Source organism: Gymnogyps californianus, chromosome 11, assembly GCF_018139145.2.
Source record: "Gymnogyps californianus isolate 813 chromosome 11, ASM1813914v2, whole genome shotgun sequence".
NCBI lineage: Eukaryota > Metazoa > Chordata > Aves > Accipitriformes > Cathartidae > Gymnogyps > Gymnogyps californianus.
The window spans coordinates 17,459,986-17,484,434 of NC_059481.1; the positions used below are offsets into that span (position 1 = coordinate 17,459,986).

At 45.8% G+C, this 24,449-nt stretch overlaps 1 protein-coding gene across 1 annotated transcript; it reads right to left on the reverse strand.

Moving 5' to 3' along the window:
- Positions 1-3,446: 3,446 nt before the first annotated feature.
- On the reverse strand, positions 3,447-22,975 carry FAM174B (family with sequence similarity 174 member B). The gene is made up of 3 exons (XM_050903548.1): positions 22,677-22,975; positions 14,128-14,259; positions 3,447-7,298 (listed from the first exon to the last, which is right to left on the reverse strand). Exons 1-3 carry the CDS (start codon positions 22,973-22,975, stop codon positions 7,295-7,297), a joined length of 435 nt encoding a protein of 144 aa, XP_050759505.1. The 3' UTR covers positions 3,447-7,294.
- Between the last annotated feature and the right edge of the window lie 1,474 nt (positions 22,976-24,449).

Here is a 24,449-nt window from a genome sequence, read left to right on the forward strand (position 1 = left end):
TGGAGAGAGCTGGGTAATTTCAGACACTGTCCAAAAGGCACTGCTGAGACAACTCTGCTGACAGCCAGGCAGAAATGAAGTGGGGAAATGTCAAATGTTCTTGACCTGAGCTTAAACCTTTATGAATTGAGGGCAGGAGAAGAGAAAAGTGTCTGTACAGAAGAGCTGCTGTTCAGCTAAATATGTCTGTATCAGGGCAGAGGCAGTCTGGAAACTCACTGCGGGGGGGAACAGCTGGGGGGAGGCAAAGGATTTAGAAGTGATACTTCGAGGAACTGATGCTGATTCGAAGCATTTTATTTATTTTTGCTCAGCAGCAGCGCAGTGATTATTCTGGGCTGGCAGCAGAGCTGACGAGGACCAGCCACATCAACCCAGGCCCCCTTGTGTCCCTTTAACAGACTTGTTACCTGGCAAGAAATGCACATCTGAAACTCGCGGCTGAGGATTTACTGTGAGCAGGGCCAGCAAGTCTGGAGGAGAGAGTTTGGCTTCCGTGATCCTATAGCTTGGAGCGAGTTGCTGTCCCGCCCGTGTGTAAGCAGGAGTGCTGCCACAGTTATTTCACTGGCTTTTAGACTTGGCGGAGGAGTCCCCAAGGATGCTCTGTGCTGCCTAATGCAGGTCAGAGAAGATGGCCAAACTGGCTCATTTGGTTTTTGGAATTGGTAAAGGTCCTGAGCAGGTATCTGTTGCTAAACTATTGCTAGGCCAGAATAACAACACGTACATTGAATTAAATTATCTAGAAAGAGCCAGTGTAAGAAGCCCAGAGGAGCCAGGAAGAGCTTTAAGTAGATGACATATGTTACCCTTCAAATAAAAGCCTTAAAATAAATCAACCTGGCTGAAATGGTGCAGTAGGCCATCTAACCTTTATCCCTCCTCATCTTTCAAACCAACAGTCCCCCCATCTGCACACTACAAAGCTGAAACCCTGGCCAGGGAATCCTAGTCCTTGCTTCATGTGCAGATCAGTGGGTTCCCTCTGTCACTGGGAGGGAGTGGGCAGTGACAGGCAAGTAGGAGTGTATTCTCAAGCCAGGGCTGGCAGCCTTTGAAGGCTGGCAATTAAGATTGTAATCTCTTCCAAAACAGAGATCAAACATGCTGGTTGAAGCTGCCCAGCAGTTGTTCAAGCCCCTCAGGACCTGCCTTCCCCTGCCTCGTCCACCCGCAGCCTAAGCGGGTTCTCCCCCTGGAGCTGGGGGAAGCTGGGCTCCCCTGTGCTGCCGGTCCCTCAACGTGGAGGGAAGCAAGTGAACAAGATGGCCTATGAGAAACCAGCAAGAGGGGAGCAAAAAGCCTAGAAACCAGCTTTATGCCTCATAAGCCATCAAGAACTGCATCTGGATTTTTAAGACCCTTTGCTTCTTAGCTTTAAAAGCAATGGCCGCCCCTTCCATACTGCTTTCTTGAACTCAATAGCTGTTTTTCATGAGATGAAAGTGCTGTTTTGCATTATATTCAACTCATTTAACATGCCATGAGCAAACGGCCACTGGAGAAGCCAGCCAACCGGGAGCTTAGTTGGCTGAGCTCAGAGGAGTAGATGTCTGATTGAAACCAGAGCTAGAAGAGTTTCTGGTCTCTTAGAAACTGGTAATTGCCAGCTGATAGGGAGATGAACTATCTTCAATGATGTTTTTGTGCAGCCTAGTTACAGACTACTTGGTCTTAAGCAATTAGAGCTATTCCTGTTTCATACTCTTAATAGGGCTCGTTGTAAGGCATAATTCAAATCGTCTCAGTGTTAAGCTAACGTCCCTCTGATAGCACTTGCCAAACATCGCTGACAATTTTGCAGTTATCAGTATCAAGGCATCCAAAGATCACTAAGAGACACAAGAAAGGCACTCCCTCCCTTTTCCACAGTTATAAATGTGTATTAGACAGCTCCATTCAGTTAACCTCACACTTGCGCACAGACTTGCTCATAAGAGCAGCAGCTTGTACGAACGTGGCAGCAGCCACGTACAGGAGAGGGGAAGTCGTGTTATACTCTGGCCCATGCAGAACTCTTCTAGATATTGGAGGAATAACCCTGTAACAGGATCTGTTTAAAAAAAAAAATCTGAGGACTTGTCTGAGAAAATCTTTGTTGTGCAAGAACTTAGTCGTAGCTTCAGGCTTCCCCCATGTCAAAATTCAGAAAGGGCCAAACTGAGCCTCGCCCTTTCTGCCCAGAGCCCCAGCTGCAATCACCTTCATCAAGCTCTAGCTTTTCAGCTCTTCCTTAGCTAATAATTTACACCAGATTTTTGGTCATTTGGTCATCTTCCACTTGAGACCTCATCAGCCAGGTAAGTACACCCAGAGATTGCAGCTGCTGCCTTTCCATTACATGGCATCTTCACTTCTGCAGCCTATGCTAAGAGGAGCCTGTCCTGTTTAGCCACAGCTCAGTGTAAGAGGAGCCTGTCCTGTTTAGCCACAGCTCAGTGTAAGAGGAGCCTGTCCTGTTTAGCCACAGCTCAGTGTTAGGTTGGGGCTCACCTTGACGGGTCTTGAACTTCCTACACAAACCAGCTTTGCCGCACAACAGCTGGCTCGTGACTGAGGCCTGATAGCATTTTGTTTTAAGTATTTTGAATTAGGTTAGATCGAGCTTTACTGGCAGGACATAATTTAAAAGGCACCGGCTGGACAGCAGCTGCCTTTTGTTTGCAGCACTGAATTACTCTTAGATTATTACTGAAGAGATGAAGACATGAAGGCAGGAGCAATCATGTGGTACATGGGAGAGGAGAGAGGCAGAGCCGATTCCTGCATGGGGCACTGGATCAGTCTGTCCTGTAGCTGCTCCAGGGTCTAGGAGTGTCCGCACTCCATGTAAAAATAGTGCAAGAGGAAAACAGTCTTCAGAGTACTGCTAAAACATGCACAACAACAAACAAGCAAGCCTCAGATTGCCCTGATCCTTATCTCTAGCACTTCGGCATCTCACCATGCCCTGAAAGCCACAAGGCAAAATTGCTTCAGAGAAAGGGAACTTGGTCACACAAGACTGAAGTGGAAGGAAGTCTGCTTAACGGCTGTGGTGTGGCCTGGCCACCCCGGGGAAGGGACATGGCTTGGTTCACTCAACTGGGCTTGGAGTCTGGGACAACGGGTCTAGAGTTTGTGGGCTCCAAGGTACCAAACATGGCTGTAGTCGAAGGTAGTGATATATCTTCCCTGTTGCAGAGGGTTTTGCCTTTTGAATCCAGATGTAAGCCTAGCTTCTTGATGGTTGATGGGGACTTTGTGTGATTAAACATATTCCTCTACCATGCTGCTAAAACCAGTTTTCCCCCTTGTCACGCTTTGGTTCAGGGTCACGGGACAAAGGGACTTGCAGCCCTCTTAATGAGGGATCATGCAAGGCACTCTCAAATTCACCAAACTTCAACGAGCAACAGCCCCTTGCCCAATCCCTCCTTAAACATAACACACAACACAAGGGGGATTTCAAGAACATGTTTAATGATGGCAGTTTCTACTGAAACATGAGAAGTCCATTCAAACTCATCAATTTTTTCTTTAAAAGCTTTGGTCATAATGACAAATTCTCTTAAACATTTTTTTTAAAAAGTTCAAGCAATTGCACAAAACAAAATGCATGGTCCTGGTAACTCCTCACACAGAAACTGCAGCTGCAGAAACTCATCTAACAGAAGAAAAAACCCTTAATGAAAACCATAGCCCACCACCCTGCAGAGATTATACCACATACAGTGAATTAGAGGGAACAGTTACAAATAAAACGTTCGAATGCATTAGTGCTTGTAGACTTCTACAAGTCAGTTTGGGCTTAAGATAAGCATTAGGATAGCACAAGTTAGTGTGCTAAACAAGCGTTTGCAGTTATCTCCACCATCTTCCAGGCGGAAAAGGCAAAAAAAAACCCCCAAATACAAACTTATCTGTGTACTTCTGACTTAATTCTGCAGGCAAGCATGGCACACCAACTCCTGGCTTCTCAAATGGAATCTCCAGTGACAGGGCTGTGGCTGGAGTAAAGAAGCTGCAATTCTGTGCAGGGTTTTTCCTCCACAGCACAGCATGCACAAATAGGAAAGCCTCTAATTTGCTTGCTCTGTTTGACTCTGCTACTAGTCGGTAGATTTTGTAAGCAGTGAGTGAGCTACAGGCAGACATCTGTAATAACATTTCTCTTTTCATTTTCTGTAACAAAAAAATATGCCTTTAAAAATGCTCTTGAACAAAGCAAGTTTGACTATGCAACACAAAATAGCAGCAGATACTAAGACACATTACAGTCACAATCAGATTCAATCTGCAGTGTAAGATACACAGAACATTAAGGTAAAACACTCATGTAGTGGTTAATGGCTATTTCTTCTCCGATGAACTCCTACAACTACCTGAACCAAACAGTTCAAATTATTAAAACTATGTTTTAAACTAATTCCTACCATTAAAAAAATATTCATATATATACTATTAGATGAGTCACGTCAAGTGCTCTTAAAATCTTAACTAAATATAGCTATAGAATATTTAACCAGACACTTTAAATCACATACAGCAATTTTTGTAGAGGTAAACATTGCCTCACGTTTGCAACAGCAACTGAGTATCAAACAAAGCATTCGGATTATTTTCATGACCATGAGCAACTGGTGAGGTTGGCCTTTTATTTCCACCAAGAAGCTGCTGCTTCCCTATAAGCACGTTTTAGCTTATGGCACACGGTTTGGGACCTCCCCGAGGAGCCAGAGCATCCCAGCAGCAGTTGAGCACCTCCATCTTCAACATCTTAAACACCTGGTCCCTGTGCACCATTGAGATTTGGCCACCTCATGGAAACGGTGGGATTTTTTAGCCACAAGCAAGGGGAGTGGATGGCCTTTGCCAGCCTAACTCAGCAAGTGACCTGAAGTTGTTGGAAAAACTCCTGATTTCAAGAACTGACTGACCCTTGGAAAGGAGAAGGGTCCTTTATGCACCTTTTCCTCTCTCCTATGTAACTTGGTGTCACCTTTCTTTTGTGCAAAGAGGTTTCATTCCCTCTCCACCACTCATCCAGAGTGCCTGATGCTCAGCTTAACAAGTTTGGCAGAAGAGCGGACATGAACATGTTGCCATGACATCTGCTCAGACAGGGCAGACAACTCATTCTATCGCCTCCTTCCGCAAATGCAAACAGAAGCTTTTAACCTCTCTCTCTCTCCTCTCAGCATCGCCACTTCTCTGACTTCAAAAGGACTCAGTCTGCCTAAGAAGTTCAATTCCCAGCCTTCAAAGTACTTTAGTCCTGAAGAGACACAATACTTCCTTCAGAATCATCCAGCCTAAGTCTGAAACCTGTTTTACCTAGACAGGGAAAGAGCCCCAGATCTTCTCTCAACCCGCAGCATCATTCAACCTACCGGTCCCTGCGATTCCTACCAGCCAGAACACAACCTGCTCGGCCCCATCCTCACCTCGCAGCTGACATGTTAAATATTGCTTAGTAACGGTAATACGGAATGACTCAAACTCATTCCATGAGTGAAAATAACACAGCATTTTTATATTGCCTTGATGACTAATACTAATACAACAGTCTGCTGTGGGATTTTTCCATCTAGGCTGAGTGAGCTGTTTGCAAAGCCTTTGCTGAGTCACGGCTAGGGAAAGCAAGCTGTGTTATGGGAGCTGCTTTGATGAAACCGCAAGGCTGCTGGGAACAAAAAAAAGAAAAATCCCCTTCACCTCCTTTTACTGACTGCAGGGCCCAAGGGAACCACGCAGAACCGGAGTGGGTCGCAGTATCATGACAAAGCAGTTCAGTGTTCTCAGCAAGCCTCAAATCCCAACAGGTCTTCAAAAAAAAAAAACAACCCTCTAGAACCGGCAGCAAACTGCAAGGCTGGTGCTTTGCCAGAAACTCTGCAGTCTCCTTGAGGGGTTGTTAACTGCAGGAGGCTAGTAGAGGGTCAAGCAAACAGCGGGACAATCCTAAAACAATTGGAAAACATGCGTTCCCCGAGAAAAGCAAGGCTCCAGCCAGCTTAAAAACCCAAAATAAAAGGTCTTAAGGGGTGCAGTAAACAGTAAAGTCTGAACTGCATCTGTGGTTACTTTAAAGAAAAACCACAAAGTAAAGAAACTAAACCAGTTAGGTTTGCCCTTTCTAATGATGGCCTGGAAAGTGTACATGCTTGCGGTCTCCTAAACCCAATCCATCCAGATGTGGCAATCTAATTCTCATAGTGTCAGCCCACAGCTCTGACCTCTGCAGCACAAAGCACAGCAGGGAGTGATGGTTAAAAATGCATCCTTGAGTTAAACGGGATTTGTGAAGCTGGTGGTAGGGGAAAACTTCCAGTTTGATACAGATTAAGATCACTTATATGAAGCTTCCATGAAAAATAAGGTGTTCTTTCTGCAATCTAATCATTCCACATGAGGACTTATTTTGCTTAGAAAAAAGATAATATAGATGAATTGTAGACAAGTTACAGTCAGCACAGGACAGTACAAAACACTGTTTTTACTCCCTGTGGAAGGGCAGAAAATTACAAAAATATATCTTCTTTAATCCAAGATTGTTGTAGTTTAGGGCATGCCTGATTCTTCCTATTTATTGAAGTTGGTCTGATCAGAGCTCCTTGGGACAATGACAATGTCATCATGAAACCTTAGTGCAATTGTTGTTTAAAAAAAAAAAAAAATCAGTAGCAAGTCAAGAAAATTTTCTACATGAGTCAACCTCTCACCCCCTCCCCCCAAAAAACCTACACTAAACATACAGTGTGGCATTTCAGCATGGCTTACATTTTTACCACCTAAAGTCGTAAGTCACCTCTGTAAGGCCCAAAAAATACACTTCTTGATTTGTTTTAAACACATGATCTGTTTAACAATGACCAAAGTTTAACAGTGACTGAAGTATTGAATTAGGATTTTAGAAGATAAGTCCTTGGGGCAGCTTAGTTCAATCTTTCTTGTCTTCCTCCTTCTGCAAAACTTATTTAGACCATAATGAGCTGCAAGTCAGTACACAGGGCTCCATCTTGTCATGCTTTAGTGACACGGCAGCCCTCCTAAAGCAAGAGAGAGCTGAGTTTGCAAAGAGAAACTCTGGTCATTCTAACACAGCAGTTTGGAAACCAGGGAACCGAATGGTGACGTTTTGGTCAGAAGATCCATAGCCTGCTGTACAAACAGCACCTCGAGGAGGTGAGGCTTCGTTTGGTTGTAACGCTGCAGAGATGAAAGCCTCCCTTTTCACAGTTATGGCTTCAGCAGGCCCCTCGACAGCAGAATGACATCTTGCAGGGCACCAACGCTCCACGGAGCTGCTTTACCTGGGAAGCAGGAAGAATTAGTACAGCTGTAGATTTGCAATTAAGTAGCTCACAGGCAGAGATGAGAACCCATGTGCAAAGTGGAAAAAAACCCAAAAAGCCACAAAGGAAAAGGCAACATTATTCACTGGGATTGCCATTGGTTCCCTCCAGCAGCTGATTTCCATGGTGACACTGGACACTGATGTGATGTTAACACCATGCCAGGAGAAGCTAGACCAAGCGAAGAAAAAAGCAGTTATAACAGATAAAACCCAGATGCTGAAAGATCCTGTGACCAGACACTGTGCAGACCAGAGAAGGGAGCGTGCACAGGGGGGTTGCTATTTCACTGCACACAAAACAGCATCTTGGACCTCACAGCTTTTTTCGCACCAGTGAAGCCCCCTACTAACCAACACTCATGGACTATCCTCGTTATGGATTCTCCTCCTGACACCCTACTGCTTTAACTGCTGCAGGGTTCAAAAAAAAAAAAAGTCTTAATAGGAACTTCTTATACTCCATGAAGGAGGCGGGAGCCCTCCCCTAGGACTGCACCGCCAGCGTATAATCAACTGAACGAGCCAGCAGAATGTGGTGTGCTCTAACAACTATTACAGCCGCATGAGGAAAGAACCTGGCCTTCAAAAACCAAACAAAAAATGCTTTTTGACCATCTCTGTCCTCCCCTGCTGTGGACCCATGGGAAATCCTTAACAGCAGCATCAAAGCTTTGGCAATTTGTTGTATTTATAGTAAGCAGCTGACTGTGTTAGTGATTTGGACCCCCTTCAGATAAGGATCAATGATACCCCTCCATTTATACACAACTTGTCACTGCTCCCTGCTGGGGAAAAAAAAAAAAAAAAAAAAAAAAGTTGCTACAAACCCCGGTGCAATTCACCCAGCATCATCCAGAATGGCCTGCGGCTTTTGCTGGCAAAAAATCCATTAAAGCTGCTCCCTTGAGAGTCTACACCTTGCTGTAACAAGCAGACAATACCATGCTCCATTCAGAGCTGCACACAGTCAGGATCTGGAAAGGACGTATTCAAAGAGAAGACACCAATAGTGTAATTCTCATATTTTACAGAGACTCCCAGAAGACTCGAGCACAACAAAGGCTGAGCCTTGCAACTGTGATGAAGATGTTTCCACACAGTTCAATGCTATCGGCACCTGAAAAAGGGATGAATCCAGAATCCAGCCTTTACATGTGGTGCATCTTTCCTCTAAAACATCCTGCAAGCTCTCAAAAGCCCTTTAGTCCCATGATGGCTGAATAAATGTTCCTGTCCTCTTCCCTCTGCCTGTCATCACTCCTTACACATAAATCTATCTGCTTTCAAGAGCACTTTGGAAGATGCATTCCTTAAATTCTTCTGCATTTTGCTGGTGCTGCTGCTGTTAAGAGGGAAAAATGACAATCCATGTAGAAAACAAACTGAGGAATTTCACTTAGCCGACAGGAAGGATGGAGGCTTCAATCTGCCCCAAGAAAAACTTTCTTTCAGTACTTATTTAGGAGTCTGACATCAGGACTGGGACAATTCCAGCTCTGGCATTTAAATTCCAAGTTCTTCCCCGACTCCAGGCTCTCACGTGGCACCTATCATCCCGGACTTGAAATGCTCTGCGAGGACGGTTGTGAAATTCCCCCAGCTGGGCTCAGCACGCGTAGCAAGAGCAGAACGCCCTGCCTCCAACAGCTGCAAGTCATCGGGGAGAGGAGACACTGCTGATATCCCAGATTACTGAAGTGATTTCAAAGCCTTTCATGTGCAAGGCGCCACAGAATTTATTCAGTACTTGTTTTCAGTTTTCTATTGAAGCTGACAAGAAATCCCCCAATGAGCTACGCTAGAGTTAATAAGCTTAATAAGCTAACAATTTTATTTACCTTTTCAGAAACTGGTTCTTTTTGCAGCTGTTGTAATCTCTTTTCTCTTATTACACAAAACAAGCAGAGTGCTCTGTGATGGGGGATGGATGCTAACACCAGTTTGTTGGGGACATTTGCCTGTAACCTACTTTACTTCACTCCTCTCTTCTCAAGTATCACACAGTGCCAACTGCCTGATGAATCAATGGCTTAGGTCCATCAAGTAGAAGATCATGAAACCTGTGCAACTTTCCCTTGCCTTTTTGAAAAAAAGTGCTAAAGGACCAAAGAGGAGAGGGAAATCTTAAAATCAACATCTATTGGTGGGATGAGAAAGAGCACACTCGGAGGATGGGATTTAGCTTTCCACCAACTCATTTTCCAAGATGTGCAGCAAGTGTAATCCCATCATAAAACATGAAAAAATATCTGACATCTGGAAAATGATGACCAACACAGTTCATATGGTCCAAAATTCAATTGGACAGGGATACTTTTCGGCCTTCAGGAGCACAGATTGAACTGGCGATCACAAAACAAACACCGTTTCCATGTTCAGTTTGCTTTGTGTAGCTCTATAATAATTTCAGAACAATTCCTGAACTTCTTATCCAAATGCCTCTTTCAATACCAGAGCAAATACATACAGAAAACCATCCTCCATATTAAAAAAATGGTTTCCATGAAGCTTGTGAAGGAGGTGTGAATGTCTAAGTGATTTGGCATCTTTGCTCTGTGACAATCTTTGATTTACACTTTCAGCCTCTTGTCACGCAGAAATTGTGCTTGCAGGATCAGAGAGGCCATTGACAGAACTGCTTCCCTGCTACTGAAATGAGATCGCAAAGGGGGTATCTAATCCGATGCACGCACGCTTCTGCATTTGTCAGAGGCAGGCAGTGGGTGGCTTTTGCATCCACAGAAAGGACTGTGTGTGGTTAAGATTTTGAAGTGGTCTCATTAGTCTGCTTTACAGGAGGAAGGTGGTTATTTCTCATTGCTCCACAGCCCAAGGGAAGTGGGGGGTGGGACCTACCGGGAGCCCAAAACCTTAAAGCCTCCTGAAAGAAAAAAAAAAAATTAAAAAAAAAAAAAGTAACAACCTTCATCCAACAGCCCAATTTACACTGTCTGCTGTTCTTTGATGCCTCATGTAAGACTGGAAACAAATACACACAAGGACAAAGCATTAAAGGAAAGAAAATTAACTGCAGCAGAACAATTGGAGAGGTATATGTCGCTTCTCCTCTGTTGCTGCTAGACACCAACTGCCTTTTAATTAGAGTGCTGTTTGCATTACATGGGGGAGACAGCACAGAATCTCAATTACTCCCCCAAACACAGATGCAAGTGCCAGTATAGATCTTTCAACAATGGGAGGGGACCTCAAACAAACCAGCCCAGCGCCTACCCACATCATCCTCAGCAAAGACTTATGCTACAAACCCAAAACAAGACTCTATTTATGACCTGCATATCAGTCAGAGTAGGTTAATATTGGGGTAGTGTACTTGGTATTATGCACAGGGGTACCTAATGTCATGGCACTCCAGGCCAGCTCTTCAGATTTTTCCCTACTGCCGTGCTGGTGGTAACCCTAGAGATCTGAAAGCATAGGATTGTCTTACAGTACATGTTAAGTAACACTTGATTGGATAATGCTTATAGTCCATCACAGCCAACATGTTCCTCCTGCGTTGCTCTTTCGAAAACTGGTTCCCTTTTCACTCCATTCCCACGTTTTCTCAGAAGCCTGTATTTTAAAAATACTTTTGGTGCCTTTCTAGTTGAAAGCATTGAGCAAACACCATTGCAAATCATCGCTTTATGGAGAATGGACCATTTTCCCCATAGTTTCACAGCCTTTAAATCAAAACGAACAGGACAAAACATTCCAGCTAATTTCACGTGATATTCAGGAGCCAGGGAGACTTTGAAAATTCTAGGTTTAAACAGCTACAGAAAGTTGCTTTCTGATGTAGATATGGCAGCATGTATGCTACAGCACTGAACGACGGGCAGTCCAGCCCAAAGGCGTATCTTTCAGTACCAGTGTGTCGCAAAGAAATAAAGAATTAAGGAAATCAGAATAATGACTCTTGTCAGCCATGGCACTGCACCAGTGGATCGTGCTGCAGCATGGGCTGCATGAGATTTAGCCTCTCTGAAAGCAATCCCAGTAACGGTACAGTCACCAAAGCAGCACCTGGTCAAAATCCCCTCACCAAGACTTGGTAGCACAGACGGGCCAGAAGTCTGTCGTGCCAGAAGCCAAGTAAGGGCTGTTGCTAGGAGGCTGCTTGAATAAACCCGAACAGCCGCCACAACTGATACTGACCGCTGCCAAGGATGCACCTTCATTTGAATTAAAAAATAAACAGATAAAAAGAAAGAGTGAGGAATATTCTAGCCCATGGGTACTTGTCAGGAGACGCCTGTCAATCCTCTGTCCCCATCACAACTGCTTCCAGGTTGCTGCAACTCATGGTGTGTTGCTTTAGTTGGCTAACAAGCTGAAACGGCAGTATCACCCCATTCCTTATGCATCAGCCCTAGCGACACCTCTGCATGTTCACCTGATGCATCTGCACAATTTTTTTTTTCTTTTGAGATAAGGGAGAGGGGAAGTAGTTTTCCTGACTTAGCAATTAACGAAGACTCTTTTAAAACTGTAGGCACTTGCTGAATATCCAAAACAAACCTATCACTCCAGTTGTGTAGCTACCTGCACATATTTATAACTCCCACTAACCACAGAGAGGGATAAAGTTACCTCTCCTTACCCTGTCTTCCTGGAATCTGCACCCAGCTGCAAAAAACAAAGGAAGCCTTAGATGGCACAAGGCAACTATTTCCTGTATGTCGATTTGGGGGCGGGGGGAGTGCTGGGGAAGGAACCCCAACAGAAGACCTGGTAGAAGTTAGTTCACTGACTACTGCGGGCACGTCTGAGATGCCTTTTCTGCAGCTCTAGCCCTCTCTTCCCATCTGAACACAAGCACCTATGAAGAACCTCCTGACTGGTTTAATGGGGATGTCAACAGTCAAACTCAGCAATTCAAATTTGCAAAGAGTGTGTTTACTGGTGACAGGAGATAGTAACTGTTTGAGGATGTAGTCTCTGAGCCACATAAAGGAACCAGAAAGCTTGATACCTTTTACAGCAAATGCATCCTCAAAGAAGCTTTCCCAAAATCAGTACTGCTAAGGGGTTGTCTGTAACATGATCTCCCCCTCTAAACTGAGGTAGCTCTGTTTGAGCTAAACAAACGTATGTCTGAAACAGCAAGGACTTCAGAAAATGTGGAATTTAATAGCTGTTGCACTGTGGCAGAAAGGAAGAATTCTCACAGCTGAAGCGAGGACTGGTTGGCTAAGAACCAAAAACCCCTATGGTCTCCAAACAGAGCATCACACAAGGTGAAGAGCCATTTGTACTGCGGAGGAACCCATGAAGACCAAATAACTTTTGTGAAAGCATCAGCACAGCGTGTGCTCCAGGGAAGCAACGTCAGATAACACGACCACAGCTCTCATGAGTCAGATGGTTTCCAGCAAGCTCTCTTCTTTGTTCATCTAGTATTTTACTATTAGACATCTTATCCTGAAGCACTGCCATGACTGAGAATCTTCTGTTCTCAGTCTTTGGAAAACCCCTCTGATCTCGCTACCAAAAGTTCCCAGAGAAAGTACTTAGTTAAGAGGAAGAGGGGCAGGAGACACGGGCTGTTAAAGTAGGCCATGGTGAGACAGATCTCTGCACTCTGGGTTTAACAAAGCTCGGTCCTAAAGTAAAAAATGCACAAGCTGAAATTATTAGAGCAAACACAGGGCAGCTACAGAGAACGCCAACAGTCAGGCAAGGACTGATAGGAGTCTTCTAATTCAAGAACTAATTATTTACACATAAAGGCACGACTCACACCCTTCATTGTTTCATGGCTTCCAACTATTGCCCGACTTCTATAGAGAAATAACGCAGTTATTTTGAAAATGACCAGTAGAGCGTGCGGCGGTATGTGTTTTAGATGCTGGCGCACATGTGCTTAGAGCAAATGTGTTGTTCCCCCTTTCCAAAGTTAGGAGATGGGCAACATGAGTAAAGCTTGTAAAATCTCCAGTTAGGAGTTGTCAAGATTGTGTTTTTATAATTACGAGAGCTTATTTCAGCCAAAGTGAGACAGATTTTAGATTAGGCCTTATTTGGATGAGAATGCAACTCGAATGCTGTGGATGGCTTGATGCAAATAAAAATAAGAGATGCAGATACCCTGATGCCATAAATCAATGCGCAGCATCTTTGTGTGCTGAGTGGTTGCTATAAATCTCAGGCCCAGAATAGGCACCAAAAGTTTTGGGTTGTCACACCACTTCTTTCTAAAAAAAGGCAAACACATTTAAGGAAAGTTTGTTGCTAAGGGATAACCGCTAACAATATCAGCGAGGGACCACGGTCCTCTCTTTGTCACAGAACAACATGAGAGCACTCTGGTACAAACCCAGAGGTTGGTGGAGATTCGCCATCATTTCCCTCCCAGGCTCATGGCAACGGTAGCGCCTGGGAAAGCAGCCCTTGATCCACAGCCCGCCGTCCAGTGTGTGCGTAGACACTGAGAGCGCACAGGAATGACTGCCAACAGCTGCCCGAGAGGGGAAGTTCAGTCTGTTAAACGTTGTTAGCTATTTGGGGCACGTGTATCCCATTGTGCTGCTCTGCAGAGGAAAGAGGAGGGCAGACAGCCTAGGGGTAGCGACATGGTTATTATAAGAGCAGGACAGTACAGAGCAATGTGTGGTGAGAACAGGCAGAGGGGCTGTAAAGGAAAGTGATAATGCTTGCGCAAAGTGAAAGGGAGACTGTGACTGCCTCATCTCTGCCAAACTGGCCCAGCAGAGAAAAAAAGAGCTGTCTTCACTAATAAGAGCTCAGTGAGCAAGCCTAACTGGACAGGCTCGCAGCAGTACCTGTATTTCACATCAAACACTGTTGAGTCTTCGTCCTCATCGTCTTCTTCATTCAGAGGAGCCATTTCTACCCGCTCGGCTGGAGTGGTGATTATGTCGTACTTCCTGGTCTTCTTAATCCTCTTGCCAGACCTGAAACACAGAGGTGGTAAGGGAAGGATTATCTTTATACAGTACTCCTTCTAGAGCCTGAAGCTGTTCCCACCAACACTGAATCACTGCCCTGTTTGATTCAGACCTCCCCAGACACGACGGCTGCGGAGCCAGCCTGCGTCCCCTCCCACTGCCTTTCCAAGGCACCATTTGTGCCCGTCAGTGTAGAGCACAGTTTCTCGTCAACTGCAATCCAGATCAACATTAGTCTTTCAGCTGCTGACAAACCAGAGACCCTCTGGCATCCAGGGCAGGCATATGAGCGCAGCAGCCCACTGCATCCTCCGGTTGCCATGCTCAATAAGTGAGACGCGGGCTTAATCAGCTGAAGCAGCCAATGGTTTCGTGAATGTGTTTAGATTAGAAAGCCCAGGCTAAGCCCTGCTAAGACAGGGGAATGTTCTAGGCAGGATTGTAAGGAGCAAAGGGGTGGTGATGTTTGGGTACAAACAGCCTGCTCTCTTTTCTTGCCATTAGGCCAGGTTCAGGACTCCCAGAGCAACAACCTTGAGCCTTATCTGAGAAGTTTCATGCTCTACGCTACATAAGTGCTACGAAAAATGATCATCTATCATTTGAAGCTAACTATACCTACCACCTCTCCTCCTACAGATGCCAGCCTTACTTGCCTTTTGAAATGGAGATGCTCAAGCGCCTGCATGTCCCACAGTTTTGAGAGATCTATTTTCTAACACTTACTTTCAATTAACAAACACTTAGTGCGTGGCTTTTCAACTAATTCTTGTGCAGGTTCTTTTTATTTCACCTGCTCCTTTCATGCATATTAGGAGGGTCACACTGCTCATGCATGAATCCAGTTTTGTGATTATACATTAAAAAAGGTGCTGATGTGTATGGCTAGCCTTCGGGGAGAAAAGTGGATGTTTTTGGTTAGCAAACTGCAGAATTTTCTCCTTCTTCACCTTTTATAAAACAAAACTGGCAACTGCCAAGCATGAGAAGGGAGCTGGTGCAGGCACAAGCAAGCAGCTCCTAATTTTTGGTAATCACAACTACTGCTCCGAGCAGACAGCACATTGTGAGTACAGTTTCACCGTCAAGAAGTCTTGCCCTGGCACGTCATGCAAGGTGTGCCGGATTCAACCTTGCCATTTTTGCATCAAGAATGGATGCCTTTTAAAGAGGTACACAGCTGCAAGAACCAAGGCGTGAACATTACAGAGAGACTGGGACTCAATCCCTGCGTTTGCATCTCCACTGCAAAGGTCCCTTCCAGCCTTAAAGTAAAGGAAATTTAAATCGGTGAACAGCTCCGACATGGAAGTCTCAGCGCCTCTGCCTAGCATTGCTTTTGGGCACTAGTGCAAGGCTGAACAAACAGGTCCCAGCCCTTGGGATGGAGCAGTTTGCATTTCTTCCCTGTTCTGAAGGCTAAGGTTGCATCAGAAGCGAGAAGAAACTTGTCTCTTGCCATCTAATCTTTATAGCAATCTGTGCCGCTGTGTCACGTAGAGCACAGGGTGGTTTGTTCTATTACTGCTGTTGTTGAAACAAGCAATTTTGTATCCAATACAGTAGAACTCTTAACCCAAATACTTGAAAATTCTTTTGAAAACACTTCTCTCTATTATTCTGCTTCTCAGCCAAGACCTAGCAGCAAAGTGATGCAGGGAGGTCTCATCTTACAAGTAATGCATTGCTTTTACAAGAAACATTTACTCACACTGTGAAGCCTAAACATAGACCAAAACTAACCTGTGTCTACCTGTCAGAACAAACCAAGCACAGCCTTACCACTTTTCCCTACACGTACAGTCCGCAGGGGGTTTCCACAGGTTCACCCATTTAGACCCTGCCTGCGTATCAGGCCCACTTTATTGAGAGACATCCTCCCTCATTCCCTCCGTTAGAAAACGTAACTTATTCTACGGAGTTCATCTTACAACAGCTAATATTGGAATGTTTGAAGCAATTACTCCAGAATAGGTATTTTTAGAAACAGAAAACTAGAACCCTTTAGCCTCCAGCCATTAATTAGTCTATTTGGGCTACACTTTAAAGAGGACCTGGAGCAGAACTTGCTGCATAGTGATCTATTAATCCTCCACAACCTTCACTTAACCACAGTGCTCATTTAGAAAAGGGAGGATAGCTTGTTTTGCTGCTGGTTTTTAGCTAAGCTGCTACAATCAGTTGTTTGCCATTGGCAGGGCAAAAGAGTCTTTCCTTGCCTCTTCTTCCTCAATTAATTCTACACCAGATTACCTAGCTAATTTGTCATTAATCTGTACTTTTCAGTGGTCCGTTTTCTCACACTTGCTCATTTGAACGACTCCCCTAGGCTTCATAAATACTAGAAGAATTACCCAAGCTAACTTTAAAGGAAAGCCTTGGGAGTGTCCCTACACGCACGCAAAACAAGCCTGCCCATCAGGAAACCACTGCACATTAAAACTCCCGAACCTCGGTAGGATCCCTGTAATCATCAGTGACGACAACGCAAAAGGAAAAGCACGTTATCCAACGGGTGGGACCAGGCAGCGTCTTTTGTTTGCAGACAGCAGAGTCAGCGGAGTAGCACAGGGCAGGAACTACAGAATACAAATGTTTCATGAACTTTGGAGACCTCCTGGATAGGATGAGGACATGTTAGCTCTCATGGGCAAAGAGAGGATCTCCTTTCCAGTCACGTTCATTTCGTGTGGGTTTTTTTAAAGTGAACAAGAAGCGTGCTGGAAGCTGTGGTCAGAGTATGCTCCTTGCATAACGACAAGCTGAAATGCTCCCCAAGTGGTTTAACCAGGGTAGAAGCGGTACTGGGTATTTCAGCGCAGAAAACTGTCTTCCACTTAAAAAAAAAATCACATTCCTTCTGCTGTCTGACTTCAGCCACCCCCCTATAATTAGAAGGGGATGCTACAGGTCTTGCACTGAATCATTATGAGCAGGGGGGGGGGGGGGAAAAGTTACAGGGATATTAACCTTTCATTTTAGACCCAGTGCTGCTCCCACCAAAACCAACTCACTGGTGTTAACAGAAGGCAGGCGTAGTCAGCACAGCGCTTAACTGAGCGAAGATGAAGTCGTGTTCGCACACTGGCACTGTCCTTGGGCTCAAATGCCTGCAGCACCGCACACCATGCCAGGGTCTGGTCCATCAGAAATCAGACGTACTCCCTCCACCACGCCACGCAGTACAGGGAGGGACAACACACAGAGATGGGCTGGAGCAGAACGCTGACTATGTGTCTGTATTTTGACCGGGGGCTATTTTGATCAAGCACCAGTCATATGCAGCACTTCACCCTCCTTTCTGAGGCATCATGTGGCGGAGTAAACGCTCAAGTCAACTCACTAGTTCATTATATTATTTACGCCTCTTATCTATTTTAGTCAACAACCTGATATTCAAAGATAATGCTTTTCTTGACCCAGAGAGAGAGGTCTCTGCATATCTTATCTAGCATTAACACTTCCTGCCAAGAGATGCAGAGGGAGGTGACCGTCCCCTGGAAAAAAAGAAAAAAACAAAAGAAACCCTATCCCTTCTTAGCAGGCAGCTTATTGGAAGTCTGATTAAGCCAGCTACAATCTTCCTCCTAGAACTGCAGCAATGTTATATCGGGAATGGAACTGGGACCAGTTTATTTGCTGTTCATGGGCTCCCTTAGCAGTTAAAAAGAACTTATGGAAATATAAACCTGAGGGAAACTCCAGGCTTACTACCAGCTGATGAATTAGATCAGCGATGTTTCATTACTGTTTATCTGTCTAGCTATCTCTGCTCTCTGGACGGTGCTGTGTACAACGAAGTTAAACCATGAAGCTAAGTCCTCACACATTTTCTGGATATACATTTTGCTGTAGGAAAATGAAGGTGCTGTATTTTCTAACAATCATGCCCTTAAGATGGAATATATGCGGCCACAAAGAGCAGAAGCATCCCCTTGCTTAACTGCGCTGCTAATAGGAGGGATGGATCAGAGACTGCTACTGGGAATAACTTCAGGAACACCTAAATGGGATATTGTTGTGGTTCAATGAAGCAGTGATGTCTGCAAGTAATTAAAATACAGCCACTCACATCTGGTGGTCAGTACCAGTGCCAGCATGTACTTCCAAACATTACAGCACAGTCAGACCAATATCGTCTGAGATGTGCTCAAGAAGTATCCTTGTTTTATAGGGCAGAGCTATGGAAACTTTTACGATCTACCCAAACTCTTCAAGGCAGTGAATCCTACAACAAGAAACAGCATTCATCCTCTGTTGTGACTGTTCATATCAGAGCTGTAAAGAGCCCAAGACAGTACGAGACAGCAATCCCCACTCCGTTCCTTCTGCCAAATTGCTGTCGCACTCACATGAAGACAATCCGGTCTTCCCAAGGACAGGACCTCTGAGAGCCAGGACAAGTGTCCCATTTGTCATTCTCTGTGGCCCTAACTAAACTACTTGCAGCTTAAATGAAGCTTTCTATGTGGGTCACAAATATATGTTTTAGGGTTGGTTGTTTTGTTAGGGTTTTTTTCTTCTCCATTTAAGGTCATTTTAATGGTGAGTTTTTCTTTCCTGTTCCTGGCAGAAGTCTTGTCTTTGCTGGAGTACTCTAACTGGTTATAATACAATTAATTTTAAATTAGTCAGACTCTCTGGGTTTAAGCCTTGGATGGCCCGGAGCAATTGCCCAGCTCATAGAACAAAGCATCTTGTATCCTACAATCATATGCTTGAACCTCTCTCCGCAATCTCAGTAATTTATACCAGTTTTGCAATTACTGGAAAACCAAACTTAAAGTGGTATTTGAGGAAGAAATCAAAATCGGACAACAAGCAACATAACAAAGTAATGAGTTACAAAATAAGCAGGTAGCTTCTCTCTAAAAATCTAGATAAATAGCAGCCTTTTCCAGCCTGGGTTCTGTTCATTCAAGGGCAGGTCAAGACACGTAGCAAACACTTACAGCACACAGTTTTCTGCAACTAAACCTTTGGGTTGCTTTCAGCTGGCTCATTTGAGCAGAAGTAACTTATCCAGTTTCCCTAGAAGACATATGGTCCACCAGCACAGATAGCCACATCTGAAAAATTAGCTTTCCTGGGAGCTGATCCCAAGAATGAAATGAAATGAACTCAGTGGCACCAGGAAAGAGAAGTAGAGCAGAATATGGGGGTAAAAAGGCAAAATCCAAAACACAGATCAAAGAGTAAATTTAGCCACATGAACTGTTCATAAGCTGTTGCAAGACACTGTGTTTCTTGGTAATGCAAACTACCCAACTATTTGATTGAGAATAACGTGAAATTTGGTCTGTTGTGGAAATGGTTTTGGTTTGGGAGCATGCAGTGCCCAGGGGTATAGGAAAGAAAGCAAGCCCAGAACTGAGCTTGCCAAAAAAAAAAAAAACAAAAAAAAACTACAGCAAATTAGGCCTTGCCACATGCGGACAAGTAGCAGAGTCTTGGCTGGCCTTCATAGTCCCTAGTAGCCACAGAGAGAAAGGAAATTCAGATCAGTTTGGGTTATACCACATTCTGAATCACAGGACCATCAGAATTCAGAGCATGACATTCCCAAAAGGAATGTAGAGGAATCTCTGAGCGTTGTCTTAAATACAGAGCTGGAAAGCTGGAGAAATATATCTATCCCTGCTCAAACAAAAAAAGGAAAATAATATATACGTAAAAATATATAAAAATGAGATTTATAAAGATAAAATGTATAAAAAAATAAATCCAATGCCTATGACAAGAATATCTAGCCACTCACTAATTCATTTCATCTCTACAACCCATATCTAAAAGGATAATTTACTTCCAGAAACCCAGAGCAATCTCACAGTGAAGGTTTAATCAAAGATTGGATTTCAGCAAAATCTCTTTAACAGGAATCCATGACACTTCAGGAAAAAAATCGCAATGTTTTTGACTAAGTATGAACAAAGCTCTTATGCTATTGGAGAAAAGCTTTACATTTATTGAGGGTAAATCCCTTATCTCTTCTGCAACAGAATCTCCAATCTATGTTGTCAGCTACAAGTGTGACACTGTACAAACATACCTGTTGGTATTCTTGTCTCATTTGCAACCGGGATAACTGTTTACAAACAAGTGCTGTGTCAGATAAAGAAACGTACTCGGAAGCCAAAAGCTTCATTTTCCATTTTCCTTGCAGGTTCTATTGAAGATATACGAGAAATCTCAAAGCGTGTTTGGTTTTTTTTACATATCTTTCATGCTGCATTAACTTTGATCAGTTGCATAACGACAACTTTGGCATGGAAGAATTAATCCATCATTCCCAAGGTGACTTTAACCTGGACCTGTTTTTGCTGATTATGGCACAGGGAAAGGTCTTCAAAGGCTATCAGTTTGCTTTCTTTGGCTAGAAATGTTCAACCTTACACCAGGTCTCCTTGACACAAGGCCTCGCTTTATACCCAGAAGAAACTGAGGCAGAGGAAATAAACTCTCCAAGATCAGAGAGAACTAGGAGTAGAAACTTAAGCTTTTCATGCTGCACTTAGTTACTGACTTCCTAATTCTAGTTCATATACCTACTGCCAATTTTGCTGTTTGCCCATGACAACTTTATACAGCTGCAAAGCCGTTATATTGATTAAAAAAACCTCTCTTCAGTATTTTACTGGGTTCTCCCAAACCACCTCACTTTAATGAGCAAATTTATTTGCATTGTCTTTTGCAAGCTGCTACAACACATAAGAAGAATTTAGTTAAATATCAATTTCTTTAGAAAATATCAGTTCTTATCATTTCGGTCTTTAAGACCACGCCTAATAATACTACCGTTGTGAACACCGCCCTTCCTACACGGAATTAATTCAGAAGCAGGAGAAGCAGAGTATTCAGCTGCAGCCATCATGTAAATACAAAGGAGCTGCTTGAAGACAGGACAAGGAAGAATTTGCCAACTCCACTTGTTCAACTACTTCTGTCACCTGAGACACGGCGCTCACCTCCTCCCTGCCGCGGAAAGCCAGCTGCTCCGCTCTCCCGGCTCTTTCCTGCTGCCCCTACCTAGAAGTCAGATGACTGTTAACTACTGAAAGTTTGCAATCTTCCTGGCAAAGCTGGGCACAAACAGGCAACAACTTTTTATTTGTAGACTGCGCGAGTCAGGGACAGCCTCTAGTGCACCATGGGGACTCTCGCCACTACCCTGAGAGAAATAATAATTAACACTAACAGTGCCAAATGGAGCTTTAATATTTGCTTTTCTTCTGCTCTGGCAACAAGCCAAGGAAGACTGGCTTTCTAAAGCAACCAAGTTTAATTTGCTCATCCCTCACAGTGGGAGACATTACATGAGTTTCAAGGGCTGCCTGGATAATTCAAGCACACGCCAGCACCAACCCACTCCAGCATGAACTGGCCCGCGCTGGTTACGCCACGCTAACCGGATAAGATATGAACACCAAGCAGAGGCGAACCTCTGCCCAGCTTCCTGCTGCTCACCAGCACTTCTCCCGGCTCTGCGAGCAACTGGGAGTTTCTTTCATTCTGTGCTGGGAGCAGGAGCTTGCATCCATCAGCGACCTACCTGACTGAAGCGTCAGGGAGTTTGGTTACACATCACAGGTCCAGTCAAACCAGGGCTGTAGTGTAAACCAACATCTACTTTTGGCTATGCTGGACCTCCTCAAGCCTATCTGCTTAGGCTTCATTAAAAAGACAAAGATTTATCTTTTTTACCCAGCACGAGTTACTACAGCAGCGGCACCTGCACTATCCCCTGGGTGCACAGGACGCACATGGCTGAGGCTGGACAGGACCTCTCGAGATCAAGCAGGGCCGCCCAGAGCCGGCTGTCCAGTTGAGCTTTGAGTATCTCCACGGATGGAGACCCCACAGCCTCCCTGGGCCACCTACCCCAGTGACCCGCCACCATCACAGCAAAAAAACCCATGTGTTTTCATACATTCAAATGCAGCTTCACATGTTTTAGTTTGTGCCCACTCCAGCCCCCAGCCATCGCTGTGGCCCCACGCACAGAGCTGGGACCCATGTACCCCACGCCTGAGAAAAGCCACTTGAAACCCAACTCCTGCCCTATTTTTCGGCAGAAGTGGAGGAAGACGCAGATTTGTGAGGCTGGCGGCACCCCTACGACTCCTCAGGAGTTCCGTGAGGCATTCACACATGCTGTGCTTGAAGTCAGGCTTTAAAAATATCATTAATAGGCGAGGAGCTCAGTACCGCCTAGACTTACCGCCTCTCCGGGCAGGCGCTGGGAGGTCGCGCCGCTAACGGGGCTTAATGACTCCCGCCTGCCTCGGCCGGAGCCCACCCGACCCCCGGCCTCCCCCCTCCTCCTCGGCCGAAGGCAAGGGGAGCCCCGAGGCCGCGGGCGGAGGCCTCGGCCCGGCACCGGCACCTGCCGGCGGAGGGCGCGGCGCGGCCCGGCCGGGCCCTACCTGAAGACGCGGAGCAGGAGGCAGGCGATGAGGGCGGCCGTGAGGGCGCAGGCCCCGATGACGGCGGCCTTCAGCGCGGAGAGGTCGCGGAGCAGCGCGGGCACGGGGCTGAGCTGGGCCCCGCTGTGGTTGCCGGGCGCGCCGGCCGGCTCGGCGGGCAGGCGGCTGCCGTTCACCACCGCCGCCGCCGCCGGGCCCGCCGCCGGCTCCTGGCTGCCGCGGGCGCCGGGCGCGGCCGGCAGCAGCAGCGGCAGCAGCAGGCAGGCCGAGAGCAGCAGCAGCGGGGCGGCGGAGCGCATCCTGCCCCGGCTCCGGCCGCCGCCGTGCCGAGCCCCGGAAGGCAGCGCCGGCCGGCCCGGCCCGGCCCGCCTCCCCGAGAGGCGCCGCCTCCCGCGGCCGGGGCCCCGCTGCCAGGGGCCGGGGCTCGCCGGCTCGGGGGGCGGCCGGTACCGCGGCCTTCAGCGCCTCCTCCCCGCCCGCCCCGCCGTTCCTCCCGCCGCCGCCACCGCCCCCCCCGGCCCAGCGGGCTCCTCGGAGCTCCGCCGCGCCCAGTGCCAACGCCATTTCCTCGCCGATAACGACTGCTTTTAATTACAACACGCAACATCTGCCCAGATGCGAAACGATCACAGGGCTCAAGCTGCGATCAAACATGGTACAGACCTCCCTGGGCTGCTGGTTCAGCATGGCGTAGCTGCTAAACTCAAGGATTTCTAGATCAGATTTACTTTTTTTTTGCCTTCCCGCTGGTCACCTAGGCTTTGCTTCCAGGTTAATTTATGTACTGATATTTCACATCTTTAAAATCCTAAAAATGGTAAGATTCGTGGAAATCACAGCCACGGTTCTGCAAACCATCCCGGGTGTGCTGAGCCTGTGAACAGTGCCACCAACTAAGCCAGACAGGGAGAATAAGTAGGGGAGGGGGGGAGCCTGTGCTATGATACTGCTAAGATACAACTTACTTTTGTTCTCCTTGTTTAGTAGCAGCATGAGCTTCACCACTGCAAAATAGTTGTGTCTGGGGAGAGGGGCATGTTGCCACTGAACTGAAGTGAAACGGAGAAGAGGGGAAAGAAGAAAGCTGATTTCCTTCCTATTAAACTCTATACTTCAGGGTTGGCATGACAGGGTATAATCTATAGGAACACGTGACTAAACTGTGAAAAAGATTACAGACGTGTATTCCTGCTGGCAATGTCCCATTGGAAAGGTGGCAGTGAAATAATGCATGATTTATCAACTTTCCTAGCCAATTGGGATGCTGTCTTCAATGCCACCCACTCGGTAATAAAAGCATCCTGTGTTTTTTGCGGGAAGTTCTTTAAGATGAGGAAATTTTGATGTGGATGATGTGCAGAAGGTCCCCTAGGCTGTCTGAATTGGTCATTGTTCCGGCTTTATTTCATTGCTTACTTTTGTGTAGTTTCCCAGTTTCCAACATGGGGCCCCAGTTTATTTCTGTTCAGGGGAAGAAACAAACAAACAAAAAAGTCCAGCTGGGCAGGAGGTCAAATTGGTGATGCAGACTCTTTCCCAAACATTGGTGTGAGCACTGCTCACATGATTTATTATTTGTAAACACTGACCCTGATGTTGGCCTTGCCTGTTCTGAGATGTTTGCCAGCTGCTGCTCGGCCTCTATCAGATTTCACTTGGTCGTACCCTGCTATTCCTCTTGCAGTGCATTGCTTCTCCGTAGCATGAAGGAAGAGGTGTAACGGGCTTCGAAAGCGAGAACCACCTCCAGCTGGTCACAGAGCTTAGAGTCCA